This window comes from Conger conger, chromosome 2, assembly GCF_963514075.1.
Source record: "Conger conger chromosome 2, fConCon1.1, whole genome shotgun sequence".
Lineage (NCBI taxonomy): Eukaryota > Metazoa > Chordata > Actinopteri > Anguilliformes > Congridae > Conger > Conger conger.
Window position 1 is genome coordinate 63,925,947 of NC_083761.1, and position 14,457 is coordinate 63,940,403.

At 39.1% G+C, this 14,457-nt stretch overlaps 1 protein-coding gene across 4 annotated transcripts; it reads right to left on the reverse strand.

The window, feature by feature from the left end:
* Positions 1-9,017: 9,017 nt before the first annotated feature.
* On the reverse strand, positions 9,018-14,071 carry adprm (ADP-ribose/CDP-alcohol diphosphatase, manganese-dependent). Of its 4 annotated transcripts, none has more exons than XM_061231544.1 (5): positions 13,955-14,071; positions 12,541-13,178; positions 12,227-12,349; positions 11,690-11,969; positions 9,018-10,863 (listed from the first exon to the last, which is right to left on the reverse strand). In XM_061231544.1, the coding sequence occupies exons 2-5, from the start codon at positions 13,124-13,126 to the stop codon at positions 10,791-10,793; spliced, it is 1,062 nt and encodes a 353-aa protein (XP_061087528.1). In that variant the 5' UTR covers positions 13,127-13,178; positions 13,955-14,071; the 3' UTR covers positions 9,018-10,790. The 4 variants fall into 4 exon arrangements, with proteins under 4 accessions (XP_061087528.1, XP_061087526.1, XP_061087524.1 ...); XM_061231542.1 differs by lacking the exon at positions 13,955-14,071 and adding an exon at positions 13,605-13,743; XM_061231540.1 differs by lacking the exon at positions 13,955-14,071 and adding an exon at positions 13,519-13,613.
* Positions 14,072-14,457: the final 386 nt, after the last annotated feature.

Here is a 14,457-nt window from a genome sequence, read left to right on the forward strand (position 1 = left end):
TCATTTTGTTTGTAATCATGTGTTCATGTTCCTCTTGTAATTAATGTTCTATGCAACAATTATAAACAAATCTATTTGTGTTAAAGAATAGTGATAACAAAAGTATTCTAAGCATTTAACTTCATGATGTGCTTATCCTCCTCAGTCTTGCTCATAGTGGAAGACATAATTATGTCAAATCCATTGAGAATCATGGGCAATTAATACACATGCTGCATCAGGAGAAATAAGCTGTAATAATATTAGGAACATTCAACTTCAACATTCAGAATTGGTAGGAGTAAAATGAGGGTACTGTCATCTTCCAAGCACTTCCATTAGATAGAGTATAAAACTTACCCTCGCTCCGATGCCTCTTAAGAAATGATTGAACCTACAATGCTACAGTCAAAAAGAGCAAAAAAGCGTAAATGATTAAAATAATCTATTTCCATCATGTAATATAACATTAAACTACAAGCTTTGTTCTCGGAAAGACGAGTAGATCCAACAAGTTTCAATGCACTTACCCATTAAGCTTCTGTTCACAGTGTCAAGGTTGCCCAGACTGTTGCCATTTTTATAATGATCCTTTTGGCTGGCATCAAGATTAAACACCTATATTTGGATTTTAGGTGTCTTATGTATTTGCATGGGGGTATGTGGGGGGAGTATTGATTGAAAAAAAAAAATGTCTCAGATCCATTGCTGATGGCAACTCTAATACAACAAGTGATGTTTATTTTGTGCTGGAATGGAATGCCTTTTCCCATGTAATCCTCTCTGACCCCTCTCATCAGACTGGTCACACATTCAGTGAGACTTGTTGATAAATGCACGACTTTTAATGTAAACATAATGATGCAAATAAAATGGTATACGGATTTGTATTGGTTCAATATGTTTAATATAGTTGAGAAAGCAAGTGGTTGTTTAAGGAGATGATTATGAAGCAAAATTTGGTAGCATATTACAGCCCATTCATTATATTGTGTACTTAATGCTACTTTAATGCTATTAAGTTCGTACTTTGATTTTAGGGGAAGGTACTATGAACCAAAGTACCATATGTAAGTACTATATAAGTACGGTTGAAAGCCCATTTCATTGTACTTACCTACCAAATAACTGCCTGGTGTTTACCCAGTAGGTATTATGTAACTTAATAAATGAGCTGTAAAATAAAGCGTTAACCACAATTTCAATGTATAGCACCAAAGCCGGCCAAATAACAAATGATATTAAACCTACTATTAACAATGATCATTAATGTTCTAACTGGAATGGAATATTTTCAATATAGAAACATTTGTTTCATAGACGCTGAGCTTGGATAGTGGGAGATTTGTGTGTGACTAATATTAGGTTGATCATGTGCAGTCAATGTCAATCACAATGACCTTTCTTTACTTAGGAAAGATGACTGGCCTATAAGGAAAAGAATATGTCTAATGTGGTTGCATGTACCATATTGGGGGTGTTGATTCTTCTCAAATCTTCAAGTTCACTTCCAAAGAGGATTTATGGCATGAGCTGGGTATCATCTGAGAGTTGGCAAGTCTGCTACCATCTTAGCATTGCATGGAAGGCAATCCTCTGTCTTCCTAGGATAAGATATAATCCAAGCAAGAATGCATATTTGGTTTGAAGAGTGCTGCCTTCACTGAGAAGTTTCCATTTGTTGCGATTGCCATTTTTAGAATTCAGTGCAATACGTGCCTTTCATGGATTAATTGCAGTGTCTGTTTTCTAAAGTCATTCATAACTACTTTGGAATATTTGATTAATATTTGGTTGGTTCGAAATGTAATGTATTTATCTAGGATAAAGAGAAACCAAGTCAGAATAGCATGGATGCAAGTAACTTTATAATAGTACAATGGTTTTCAATATTTCAGTCACTGAAACAAAGCTTAATGAAATCCTTCCCTTTGATGTATATTTACAGTATGAAATATGAAGAGATGATTGTAAAAATTGGAACTAATCTAAGAAATAAATGAATAAAGATTTATAGAGCAATAAAATAATATTGCTAATAATAGAGGCCATTCTTTTCATTTAAATTATATTAGGCTATTTATTACAGCCATGGATATAGTATTATATTATACATATACCTGTTTCCAGGTTTCAAGTAGAGACACATCAGCTCTGCTCTATAGATTTTTTCTTTTTTTTGTGACTTCAATAATATTTTGACCTCTCAAAATGAGTTATTCATCAAATTTTGGAATTCTTTCAGACTTTTACACAACTCTCTTAGTGAGTGCAGAAAAATACTTGGTGTATAATAGTTTATTGCAATAATTATGGTTAAGTGTGACATCTAAAAAATGTCAAAACAATTGAATTTCTTAAATAAAAAAATAAACTCACTCTAAATATGAAAGAAGGACAGTAAGGTCTCCAGCAGAGGTTCATGGTCAGACAAAAGCTTATATTAATTAAAAAAAACAGTCATTAAAACCAAAATACATATATATTTAATGCCCTTAAAAAATGGAATGAGTATGAAAAAGATCATTCTAAAATATACCATTCAGTCTCCCCAAAAACAGTGGTGGGGGCCCACTCTGTGCCCTCACTTGTGCCACTGTGTAATGAAAACAGTGGCCTGTGTGACCTGTATGTAATTGCTGCTCTACCCACATCAATCAAGGGAGAGACATGGAACAGTGGAAGCAGGAACCGCTTGGTCAATGTTGGAAAAAAAAAGAAAATAAATCTTTCCTACAGTTCCTTCAGTTTATATTTATAGAGTTATACCAACACATACACAGAGATCTTTCACTTTTAATTTTTTATTTTCTTTTATTGTTTATTTTCATAAATCTATGTCTTTGTCTTCTTAAATCATGCCTTTGTGGAGTATATCTATGGATATATCATTTTATCAAATTGGCTGTGTGGTAAAGTTTATTTCTTTGCATCCTGCTGTCACTCAAATTGCAGTCGAAGCACTGTGGAATCTGCTGCCCGCACGCTTAAGCCGGACAGCAGCTGAAGAGGCTGCAGTGTTTCACCCCCCTCACCTCCCTCTTTTACAGGCAGGCCTCTGCCTTAGTTATAGCTTATATACAGCATGCCTGAATGTGACAACTGTCAAATGAATACTCATGCTCTTAACTAGCAGGCTAAAGATTAAGATCCTTTGATCTACTTTTTAACACTACTACTTCAAATGTTAACAATAGAATTACCATTAAAGTATGGGTATGTGTGTTACACTATTCAATTCAGGCCACTTTCATAAAATGAAAGGAATTTGATGGTATTCTGAATTAGTATCATGTTAACGAAGAACAGGAAATGTTCATATTCCTTATATCATTGCACAGCCTGCTACCAGAATAGCTACAGAATTTCAATTCATAAATAAATTATGAAAACAATTAATGTAATATATTCTCAGTTGATGAGAGTGGTTAGACAAAATTAGGGTTTAGCTAATGATACAGAGACCCACAACCAGGCTGAATGGCAGACCAGGACATGAGAATACAAATAGCAATATTGGATAAAGCTTTTTAGGAAAACTGGGTAAACGCTATATTACTAAGCTACAATTTTAACATTAGCTCTTGGACGTGCTGCTGTCATTGTTATTAAGCTGAAGTTTATGGGCCCTTCTTCTGATTGAAGGAAGAAGCCAAATATTGAGTGCAATCATGGACCCCTATTGAAAACCCAGGAGCGAAAAAAATAACCAATAACCTAGTAGCAAGCAAAATGCATGTAAATAATTGTGCAGTCTTTATATAGGCAACTACCAAAAATATTTTAAAAGTTCCTACATGGATCATCCAATATGAATATGAATGCCCTCAAATTAAAACTGACAGTCTGCATAATAACCTCATATTCATTTTTTTATTTAAAATGCAATATGCTGGAGTACTGCACTGAAACAACACTGAAATTGTGTCACTGTCCAAATATTTTATATTTTTAACTTACATTTACATGTAAGTTAGCTAGCAAGATGGCTAAGGGACAGTTGTTAAAAAAAATTCATTATTTGCTCACAAATTAGATGTTTTCATTATCCATTCACGTGAATTACAGACCTGTAGAATCATTCACAATTAATTCAACTGGACGGATGTCTTGTAAATGTTTTACAAAGGTTTATTCAGTGGATAACTTGCCCAAGCAGTCAATGAATGCAGTTTGTAGTGTGCTGATGTGCATTTTTGTTGTGTGTTGATCTGATTGAGACATACTCCACAGGTAATGTTCAGTAGGGCTAGTATGGGTAGATTGTTGTTAACCATTGCTGTGTATAAAGGCAGTCCATACAAATGCACACTTAAGAGGCAGCTTGAAAGAAAAGTGCTGATTTTAGAGCAGCAAAGAATACTTACAGAATGTAAAAAAGTAACATATTAACATATAAATATTAAATATAAGAAAACTTTAACAGATAGTAAATGGATGAAGAAGTAGAATATAAAGTCTTCTGTGGTCATTGCCTGATATCCTTTTGACCTTTCTATCTTAAGCTCCACAGATACTGCATTGCATTCCCTGGAGGTTAAGATTTCTCCAGAAGAAAGCAGCAGGCATAAACACTGAGGAATCCCAGGGCTCTGTCTGTGTGCAGTTGCCTTGGTTCAGCATCAGCAAGGTCAGCAAACAATGTGGAAGTCCTCTGTATGCATACAACTTCAGTGTCTCATCCACTCATACACTCATAGCTTATAGCAGCGGTTTTCCACCTTGCTACTCTTCCATTAATCCCATTCTTTCCTATTGTATAATCATGAACACTTGCCTTAGCCGAGGCTGGATATTCTTCTGGGATTTTTTATGACTTCCTGAATGAGCTGCACACATGTAGACAGGCTCACACCCTTCGAAAGGGCTTTGTAACTCTTTATATTTCAACATTTGTGTCTCTTCTGGAATTTCCTTTGATCATGGCACAGTGCGATGACTTTGTGACCACTTCACTCTGATGGTCAGGTTGAATATGAGAGAGGTTTAGATTCAACAGGGCTGGCTGCAATCAAGCCTGGCTATTTTTAAGAAGATTAATCTAGATATCAATTCAATTTCATTAATTGGTTTATTGAGCAACCAGCATAATACATTTTTCAAATGGAGGCAATATTCCATTGATATTCACGGTTCTCTTTTAAAGAGAATCTTATTTTTGACCTTTGCTCACATCTGAAGGACCGCCAGTGCATGAAAGATAAGAATACCAGGGATTATCTCATAGAAGTATGTGCCTCCTCTTGCTGAAGTGTGAAAGTGATTCCACTGAGACAGAGTGAAAGGGAACAGCTGCCATATTTACAGACTGTCCAGAAATTTCTACACCTGTTTTCTTGCTAATGGACAGTATAGTATAATCTACTATTTTGCATCACAATATTTTTTTTCTTGCTGCAGACAACTGGTTTCACTAAAATAATGTTACATTACTGTGGATAGACCTGTTAAGTCACCAAGCAAGGATCAATTATTTGCTACTAAACCTGATGTGTGTTCAAGAGGGCAAACGTTCATGGTGAACTATGAACGATTTTAACATTCTAAATTAAATTGAACATTCAATTTAGTTTGCCACCAACGCAATTTAAATACAAATAGATGGGACTTAGATCTAATAATGCCAGCTAGCTGATTCATTTCTTCCCTGTGATTTATTTTTTAAGGTAAAAACAAATATTACATAATATTAAGTGTCTTATAACAGCCAAATAATTGTCAACTTTTGTCATCTCTGCGTTTTCCCCATCAGCGGCCATTTTTGTTCGCCACGCACAACCTTTTCAAACTGCTAGCTAACATTAGCTAACGTTTGTGACAAACAGAAAAATATGACAATATGTTTGTGATTAGCTAATGTTAGCCATCTTGAACGCATGTCTGAGCTGTAAACGTTAGCGTTTAATATTTAGCAATTAACAACAACAAAAAAAAAGAAAACATATGGAAGAGGATGCAAGTGCAGGTTGTTCCCATGGATGGTGAGGAATATTGTGAGGGAGGCCATGAAGACCTCAAGGATCATGGTTTAAGATCTACGTTAGGATACATAGCCAGGAGTAAATGGTAAATGGTTGGAATTTATATAGCGCCTTTATCCAAAGCGGTGTACAATTGATGCTTCTCATTCACCCATTCATACACACACGTACACACCAATGGCGATTGGCTGCCATGCAAGGCGCCGACCAGCTCGTCAGGAGCATTTCGGGGTTAGGTGTCTTGCTCAGGGACACTTCGACACAGCCCGGACGGGGGATCGAACCAGCAACCCTCCAACAGCCAGACGACTGCTCTTACTGTCTGAGCCATGTCGCCCACAGAGTATTGATTATAAGTCCAAGAAAGTTATACTCATCTTATACAATACCTTTCTTAGACCACACTTGGAGTACTGTGTTCAGTTCTGGGGACCGCGCAATAAGAAGGACATAGAGGCACTAGAAAAGGTTCAGAGAAGGGAAACCAGATTGATTCCATGTATAAAAGGTAAGAGTTACGAGGATAGACTTAGGATCCTTAATCTCTTTAAGCTTTGTAAAAGGTGTTATGCCGGGGGGGACAGAAGAACCAAAAGCAGACAGGGGTGCAAAAGAAATGGCAGGTTTAATTGCAAACGCAGGGGCAGACAGAGCAGAGTCAAAAAACAGGCCAAGGTCAAAAACCAGGGGGTCAGTCCAACAAGGCAGAGGTACTGATATGCACAACAACCAAAGAAGAGTCCAGGGAAGCAGGCAGGGGTCAAAACCGGAAATCCAGATAAGCAAGGGCAAGGGCAAGGGCAAGGGCAAGGGCAAGGGCAAGGGCAAGGGCAAGGGCAAGGGCAAGGAAACAAGGAGGCTAGAACTGGGGGAAGGAATAAAGGGCTCAGGACAAGAAAACAGGACAAGACAAACTGGCAGCGTGCAAGTGACAAGGACAGGTATAAATACACAGGGGAATGAGACAAACTAGGCGGGGCATGGGAGTGATGGCGGTCTAACAAATAAACATCAGGTGAGACACATGAAAGGGTAATAGGACAATAACGAGGGGGAAACGAAAACGCGGAACGGATTCACAAAGACACACATGTAATACAAACAGCTCCGGACTAGAGAGTAGACAATTGCAGAGAATCAGGAGATGCAGGTGCGAATACTTCGCTGAAACTAAGCAAGTAATCAGTGATAGAATAGGGAGGCGGAGTTACAGAACAGAATTGAAACTGGAGATGCGTTAGTAAGTTTGTTAAGTGATTTAAATTACAAATACCCAAAACTAGTGAATGTTAGTTTGTTAGTTTGACAAACATATTAGTGTGTTAGTATAATTAGTACTGTACAAATTCTATGTTAGTTGGGATTAGTATATTAGTGCTATGTACAAACATGAAATGGAGAGAAAGCAGGAAGTAAGGAATGCAAGATTGGAAGGAAGGTTGAACCCCAGAACTGCCGTAAACACCCGAATAGTGGAGCATGCAGACAGGGGAGTGACTGGGCTAGTAAACATTCAGACTCAGACATCACAGGGGAAGATGAGTGCAAAGACTAATGACTATAAACAGAACACTGGACATGAATATGAAAAATTATAAATAACAATAATAAACAATGATAATTTGATTGAGGCTTTTAAATTCATTAAAGAGATTAACAAAATGAATTAACAAAAGGAATTCTTCACGTTGAGTTCAGTTAGTAGAACGAGAGGACACAAACTGAAATTGGCAAAGGAGAAATTCCGTACAGATATTAGAATTATTTATTCACACAGCGAGTGGTCAATATGTGGAATAGTTTGCCAGTGCATGGGGGGAGGCAGAAACACTGGGCGTTTTCAAGACCAGGCTTGATACCGTATTAGATTCTATTTAGCTTTTAGGGAAATTAGGCAGTAGGTACACTTAGAGGTAGGAAAAGGCGATCATTGCTGGGCTGAATGGTTTATTCTCGCCATTACCTTATGTTATGTTATGTTAAGTACCAGGATATGTTGGTGGAAAGTCTGGTTGTGTCTAATCTGCTAGGAAGCTGAGACTTGGTTGTATGTAGCAGAACAATGGTTCCAAATATACATCAAGATCAACACAGACATAGTTAAGTGAAAACAACATGCATGTTCTGTAATGGCCATCACAATCTCCAGACTTAAATCCCATCAAAAACCAAATTGTAGAAGGGGTGCCACAAAGTATTAAATTAGGTATGTGAAGAATTGTGAAACCTGCTTTTTTTCATTTGAAAAATGTAAGACTTTGGTTGATTCCAGTTCATCAGTTCCAATAATTCTGGACCTGACTGTCAATGTCACATTAGATGTTCGCCTTCTTTACCACCGCCACTCAACCACCATGCCATCAATTACCATGATGGTACCACATCCCAGAAGTCCAACAATTGCATCATATTCTTAAAAAATCTTTAGCAGGGTAAATCTCATTGGCTTATGTGGTAATGTCACTTCAAGTTCAACATTTCTGCATAAAGCACTGATAAGCTGTCCAATGCAATGACGTAGATATATTTTTTAACAGGCTATTTTTAGGTAGTGGGAAACAATGAGTCTATATTTCCATATCGCAGCAATTATTTTGCAGTTAAAGTTGTGCTTACCTTGCCTTTATTAAAACAATGAATTGAGCAATCTGTACACTAAGCACACAGAATGTAGGATGTTGGAGTGAGCCATGACATCTGCCTGACTACACCTAATATTTTCATATTATATGCAAAATGTGCATGTGGGGGAGTGGGGGACAGACAAATTAAAAGATGTCAGAAGTTTTCATTTCAGATTTTTCAAGAGATAATGTAGGTGGTTTGGTTTTTTAACAAATTACAGAGCTGTAATATTTCCTTGAGCCTATCCTTGAGGAAGGTTCATATGAATTTACTGCCATCTAATGATCATTCACTGAAATTACAGTTGTGCAACGTGGCAAAAGAAATGCAGTCTTTGGAGGTGGGGGAGGTCCCGGAGGGGGGGTTGGGTAAATGGGGGAAATTCAGCACCTGGACACTCTATTAACATGAAATGAGACATGAAACCATACATCCCAACATCACTGGATTTATTATACAGACAACATACATTTCAAATCAGTATTTGGTTGATTCCATTGAATTATTACTAAGCACACTACTTTACATATCTTGGAAAATAAACGTCAATAATGGCATTATTTTTTTTACAGTATTTCTGTGCAAATTTATCAAGGGTTCTGCCCAAGCGTTTTCTCAAAGAGACGACCAGGAGACTCAGCGGTGCCATGAGAAATGAAATTTTATCTCTCACCAGATAGGAAAAGACAAGCAGTGTATGTGTCTGTGTGGGGCTGTCAGTGATCATTGACAGAAAACAATGGTGCCTGATTAACTCAATCATTCATATGCAGATTTACTGTGCCACCTTGACGAGGTAGAGAATGCAGACAACATACATTTCAAATAAGTAGCGAGGGTTAAGTCAACAGGGACTTATGCATCAAGGTAAACATTATTGATTATAGGACATTCCTATACTGTGCAGTAGACCCACAATAGACAAGTAGACAACTTTAACTTAAAATGAGGTAACTCCAGAACTGACAGACCTATATAAAACAAAATTTGAAAAAAATGTATACATACACCAATGAGCCGAAACATTATGACCACTCACTGATGAAGCAAATAACGTTGATCAACTCGTAACAGTGGTGCATGTCAAGGTTTGGGATATATTAGATGGTAACATTTTGGGTGACATAGCTCAGGCAGTAAGAGCAGTTGTCTGGCAGTTGGAGGGTTGCCGGTTCGATCCCCCGCCCGGGCTGTGTCGAAGTGTCCCTGAGCAAGACACCTAACCCCCAAAATGCTCCTGACGAGCTGGCCGGTGCCTTGCATGGCAGCCAATTGCCGTCGGTGTGCGAGTGTGTGTATGAATGGGTGAATGAGAAGCATCAATTGTACAGCGCTTTGGATAAAGGCGCTATATAAATGCCAACCATTTACCATTTAAGTGAACAGTACAGTACGAACGGTTGTTGTAGTCAACGCGTTGGAGGGGGAAAAAATGGGCAGGTGTGAAGACCTGTGACTTTGACAAGGGCCAAATTGTTATGGCCAGACGACTGGGTCAGAGTATCTCCAAAACGGCCAGGCTCCCAGCAGTGGTACCTACTGATACCAGTCCGAGGAGGGACAAACTACAAACTGGCGTGTTGGGTGCCCAAGGCCCATCAGGCTATCCCGTCTGGTCCAAACCAACAGAAGTGCTACTGCGGCAAAAGTTTAAAAAATATTTTAATTCTGTTTTAATGATGTTTATGGAAGGAATGTGTCATAACACTGCATATGGGGCTGTGTAGCCACAGAGCGGTCAGAGTGCCCATTTCTTTTACATCATGTGGATGGCCGGGTAAGTGTTCACCGTTTACCTGGGGAAGAGATTGAACCAGGATGCACTGTGGGAAGAAAACAAGCTGGTGAAGGGAGTGTGATGCTCTGGGCAATGTTCTGCTGGCAAACCCTGGGGCCGGGCATTCATGTGGACGTCAAATTGACACAGACCACCCACATAAACATTGTTGCAGACCAGGTACACCCCTTCATGGCAACAGTATTCCCTGATGGCAGTGGCCTCTTTCAACATGATAATGCACTCTGCCATACTGCACTCATGGTCTGGCACGGTTTGAAGAACATGAAGACGAGTTCAAGATCTTGCCCTGGCCTCCGAATTCCCCAGATCTCAATCTGATTGAGCATCTCAAGGATGTGCTGGAAAAACAAGTCCGATCCACGGCAGCTCCACCTCACAACATACAGGACTTAAGGAATCAGCTGCTAACGTGTTGGTGGCACATACCATACGGCACCTGCAGAGGTCTTGTAGAGTCCATGCCTCAGCAGGTCAGAGCTGTTTTGGCAGCACATTGAGGACCAACAGCATATTAGGCAGGTGGTTATATTTTGGCTCATTGATGTATATACACAGACCATAAGTATTTGGACAGCGACATGATTTCATTTGTTTTGGCTCTGTACTCATAATGGCTTCATTTTCTGTCACAGGCAAAACTGTGTTCCTCATGTTCACGAACGCCAATAACAGACTCCAAAGGCAATCAAAAGCCTGGAATCAAGACTCAATAGGCCTACTGAAGGCTCTTATACCTGCACTATGGAAGCGACTGATTAGTCACACAAAATAACAGGGTCTACATATGCACAAAAAGAGATGCAATTCTTATAAGATGCAAATGGATTACCCAAAGGTGACAATGTACACTTTAACCTCATATTCATTGTTGCATTTCAAATCTATTGCGCTGGAGTACAGAGCAAGAATAATTGAAATTGTACCACTGTCTAAAGACTTATGGAAAGCACTGTATGGAATACGGAACAAAATTATAAATAAAATGTGTAATTTTCTCATTCTGATTCATGATTAAACAATAACAATCTGATTACTTCAATAATAAATATACTTAAGACTCAAATTCAATTTGAGGTACAATCCTGCTGTACAAGCTTCAGTTCAAACATGAAGGTTAGTCACTTAGTTCATGCCAATTCGTTCTAGAATATACCAGAACCAAATTAGTCATGTCCATCTTGACAATTCAGCAATTGATGCCGATCTGTTTACAACTTATATTCACATTTACTATCCTTTTAAAACTTATGGTGAAACTATGAAGATTTTAAACCCTGCAGGTTTATTATAGCCTTAGGGATACAGGAGAACTCTGTCAGCAACCCTGCCATTGCCTTTCAAAGCCATCCTGTCTTCATACACATACACCGTTCCAAATGCATCACTCTCTGGTGGGGTCTCAATCACCCCCTCAAATGTGAGATGGTGCACTCCACAGTCGTCCCTGTAGTAACCCCCATCGTGGTCATGCCCTGCCATAAAACACACTACACATTTGTGAGAGTGTAAAATAGAGAGCACTCTTTCATAGTTCCAGGCAAGACAAATGGGATCTGTTGAGTAGGGATGCACAGGCAGGTGACCTAAAAATAAACATATTTCAGTCAGACAACTCACAATGAATTGAGCAATACTGAGCTTAATATTTAGGTTTAACGTAAATGCAAACTTTGGCGTCGGCTCTGCCTCTCATCACTCCCTGTTGCAAAGCTCCCCCCCCCCCCTCCCAATGGAGATCTTGAGAGGCAGAGCTCACCGGTAGATGTTGGGGCGGTGGTGGCAGCGCAAACATTTTGAAGCCATGAATTAGGAATAGCAGGATTACAAAGATTTTACTTACTGACAACTATGACCTTTTCAAGTTTCTCATCTGAGAGTGTTAACAATCGGTCGAACCAATCAAGCTGGCCCTGGCTGAATCCTCCATTGAATTTCACAAATCTTTGTTCTAGTCCCCCAAGTGCTGTTTTGATGGAATACAAAGAAGCACATGAATGTTATTGTCCCCTTCTTAACTGCAATTTAAAAATTAAAAAATATCTTAGGGCACACGACTAGGATCCACACATTTCACATAACGTTAGTGTTCTCTCTTGTTAGAATGGCAAATGATAGTTTACCAAAGCATGGAAGAAAAGTTACAGGCGTAATTACCTGGCGGGAAATTGAGGTCATCGTTGTCATTGTGCGCTTGTATGAGCTCCAGTGCTTGGTAATAGCTCACATTGGGTTCTTTTCGCCCGATAAGACTCAAATCATATGCATCAAGCACGACAAAGCGGAAATGTGGAGCCGGGCTGAAATGATAAGCATAGCTCTCTTCTGTGTTAGAGACATTACCGCTTTCAGTTGTGTCTTCAGACAATGTATCATTCATGGTTCTGCTGTTCAATGCCGAGATCAAAAGTTCGTCTCTACTGAAGTTATAAAATTCATGGTTGCCCCACACATGGTGTACTTCAATTGCACTCTTGCCCAGCTCATTCACAACCGTTTCCAGAGCCGTTTCCGAGGCATTGTACTTCTTGTTGAACCCATCAATGACATCACCGAGCTGGATAATGAAGCTAGGCTGTACTGCTTCTTCTTTCCACTTTTCATTAGCTCTGTGCAGCAAGCGCAAGCTATTCCTATAATATCGCTTTCTTGTGTGCAAAAAATTAAAGCCGTCTTCAATATCAGCATATTGGATGTCGGCAATGACTCCAAATGTAAATAACGGTGGCAAGGTTTCGTCCATTCTTTTAATCCAGGTAAATCTGCTGGTCAGGCTCCCACTTTTTGGCCACCATCTAAGAAAAAAAATGTTTACATATGGTTCTGGTTAGCTGGTCAAATTGGACATAGCTAGCTAGATAAAAATGGTAAGAAAAACAATCTGCAAGCTAGCTTATCGATTAGCCAATCATCTGCCGGCTAACTGACGATGATAGGTAGCTATCTTTCTAGATGGTTAGTTGACTAATGATCCTGTTAATTTAGCTAACTAAACTACTGCCGTGCCGGTACGTTATGCTATGAGTCTGAAGCCATGGATAAGTTACTATAACCTGATTCCATACTTGACGCTATCGCGAAAAAAACCCCATAGCTAACTATGTTCCTATGGAGCATGCTTGTCACTCCACTTACCCGAGGAATCTTCCTTCAGAAACACCATGTCCACGAAAGGTACATTTAAACTTCAACATCAAAATACGACTCTTCCGGTATCTTACCGTCCGTACTCAAAGACGAAGTTCGAAATAGCACAATGAGGGTCGGGTCGTGTAATATTCTCATTCTGCACTATATCGCCATCTATCTAGGAGGTACGATACAAATATTTATTTAGTGCAGGGTTGTCAAACTGTAGTCTTGATGGGCTGAAGCGTCTAAAGCAGAGGTGTGCAATCTTATCTGAAAGGGGCGGGTGCGTGTGTAGGTTTTTGTTAAGGCAAATGAGCAATGGTCCTGTAACCAGGCTCTTGCATAAACCCCATTACGCTTTGCGTGAACAATCACGTAGGATTGTTATTTAGCAATCCTAGTAAATTACCATATTCCGAATTAAACCCGTGATACTCACAAATCGACTCTGCCAAGAGGTTAAGAAAGTTTTTGCAACTACACGAGCTCTCTTAACCTGGGGCGGCCTGTAGCGTAGTGGTTAAGGTAAATGACTGGGACACGCAAGGTGGTTCTAATCCCAGTGTAGTCACAATAAGATCTGCACAGCCGTTGGGCCCTTGAGCAAGGCCCTTAACCCTACAATGCTCCACGGGAGGATTGTCTCCTGCTTAGTCTAATCAACTGTACGTCGCTCTGGATAAGAGCGTCTGCCAAATGCCAATAATGTAATGTTACCCTACGAGTGTTCCAATTTGACTGCAGTTCTTAAATGTGACTAAGTTGTTCTTATATGTGACTAAGAATGAAAATGCAATATGCCTATTGATTTTAACAATGTTTGGCGAGTTCAGGCATCAGTACTACTATACTATAACTAACCAAACTGCATTTTTGATGAAATCTTGCTTTTTGGTGCTTTAAAAAAAAAAAAAAAGACTGAATCCAGGCCCGAATATAGTT

Excerpts from the sequence above, each read along its gene's own strand:
- adprm (XM_061231540.1), bottom strand. The coding sequence starts at position 13,577 with ATGTTGAAGTTTAAATGTACCTTTCGTGGACATGGTGTTTCTGAAGGA. Across the intron at positions 13,179-13,518 it reads TCTGAAGGAAGATTCCTCGG|ATGGTGGCCAAAAAGTGGGA; the intron begins GTAAGTGGAGTG and ends TTTTTTTCTTAG. Across the intron at positions 12,350-12,540 it reads TGACCTCAATTTCCCGCCAG|CACTTGGGGGACTAGAACAA; the intron begins GTAATTACGCCT and ends CCATCAAAACAG.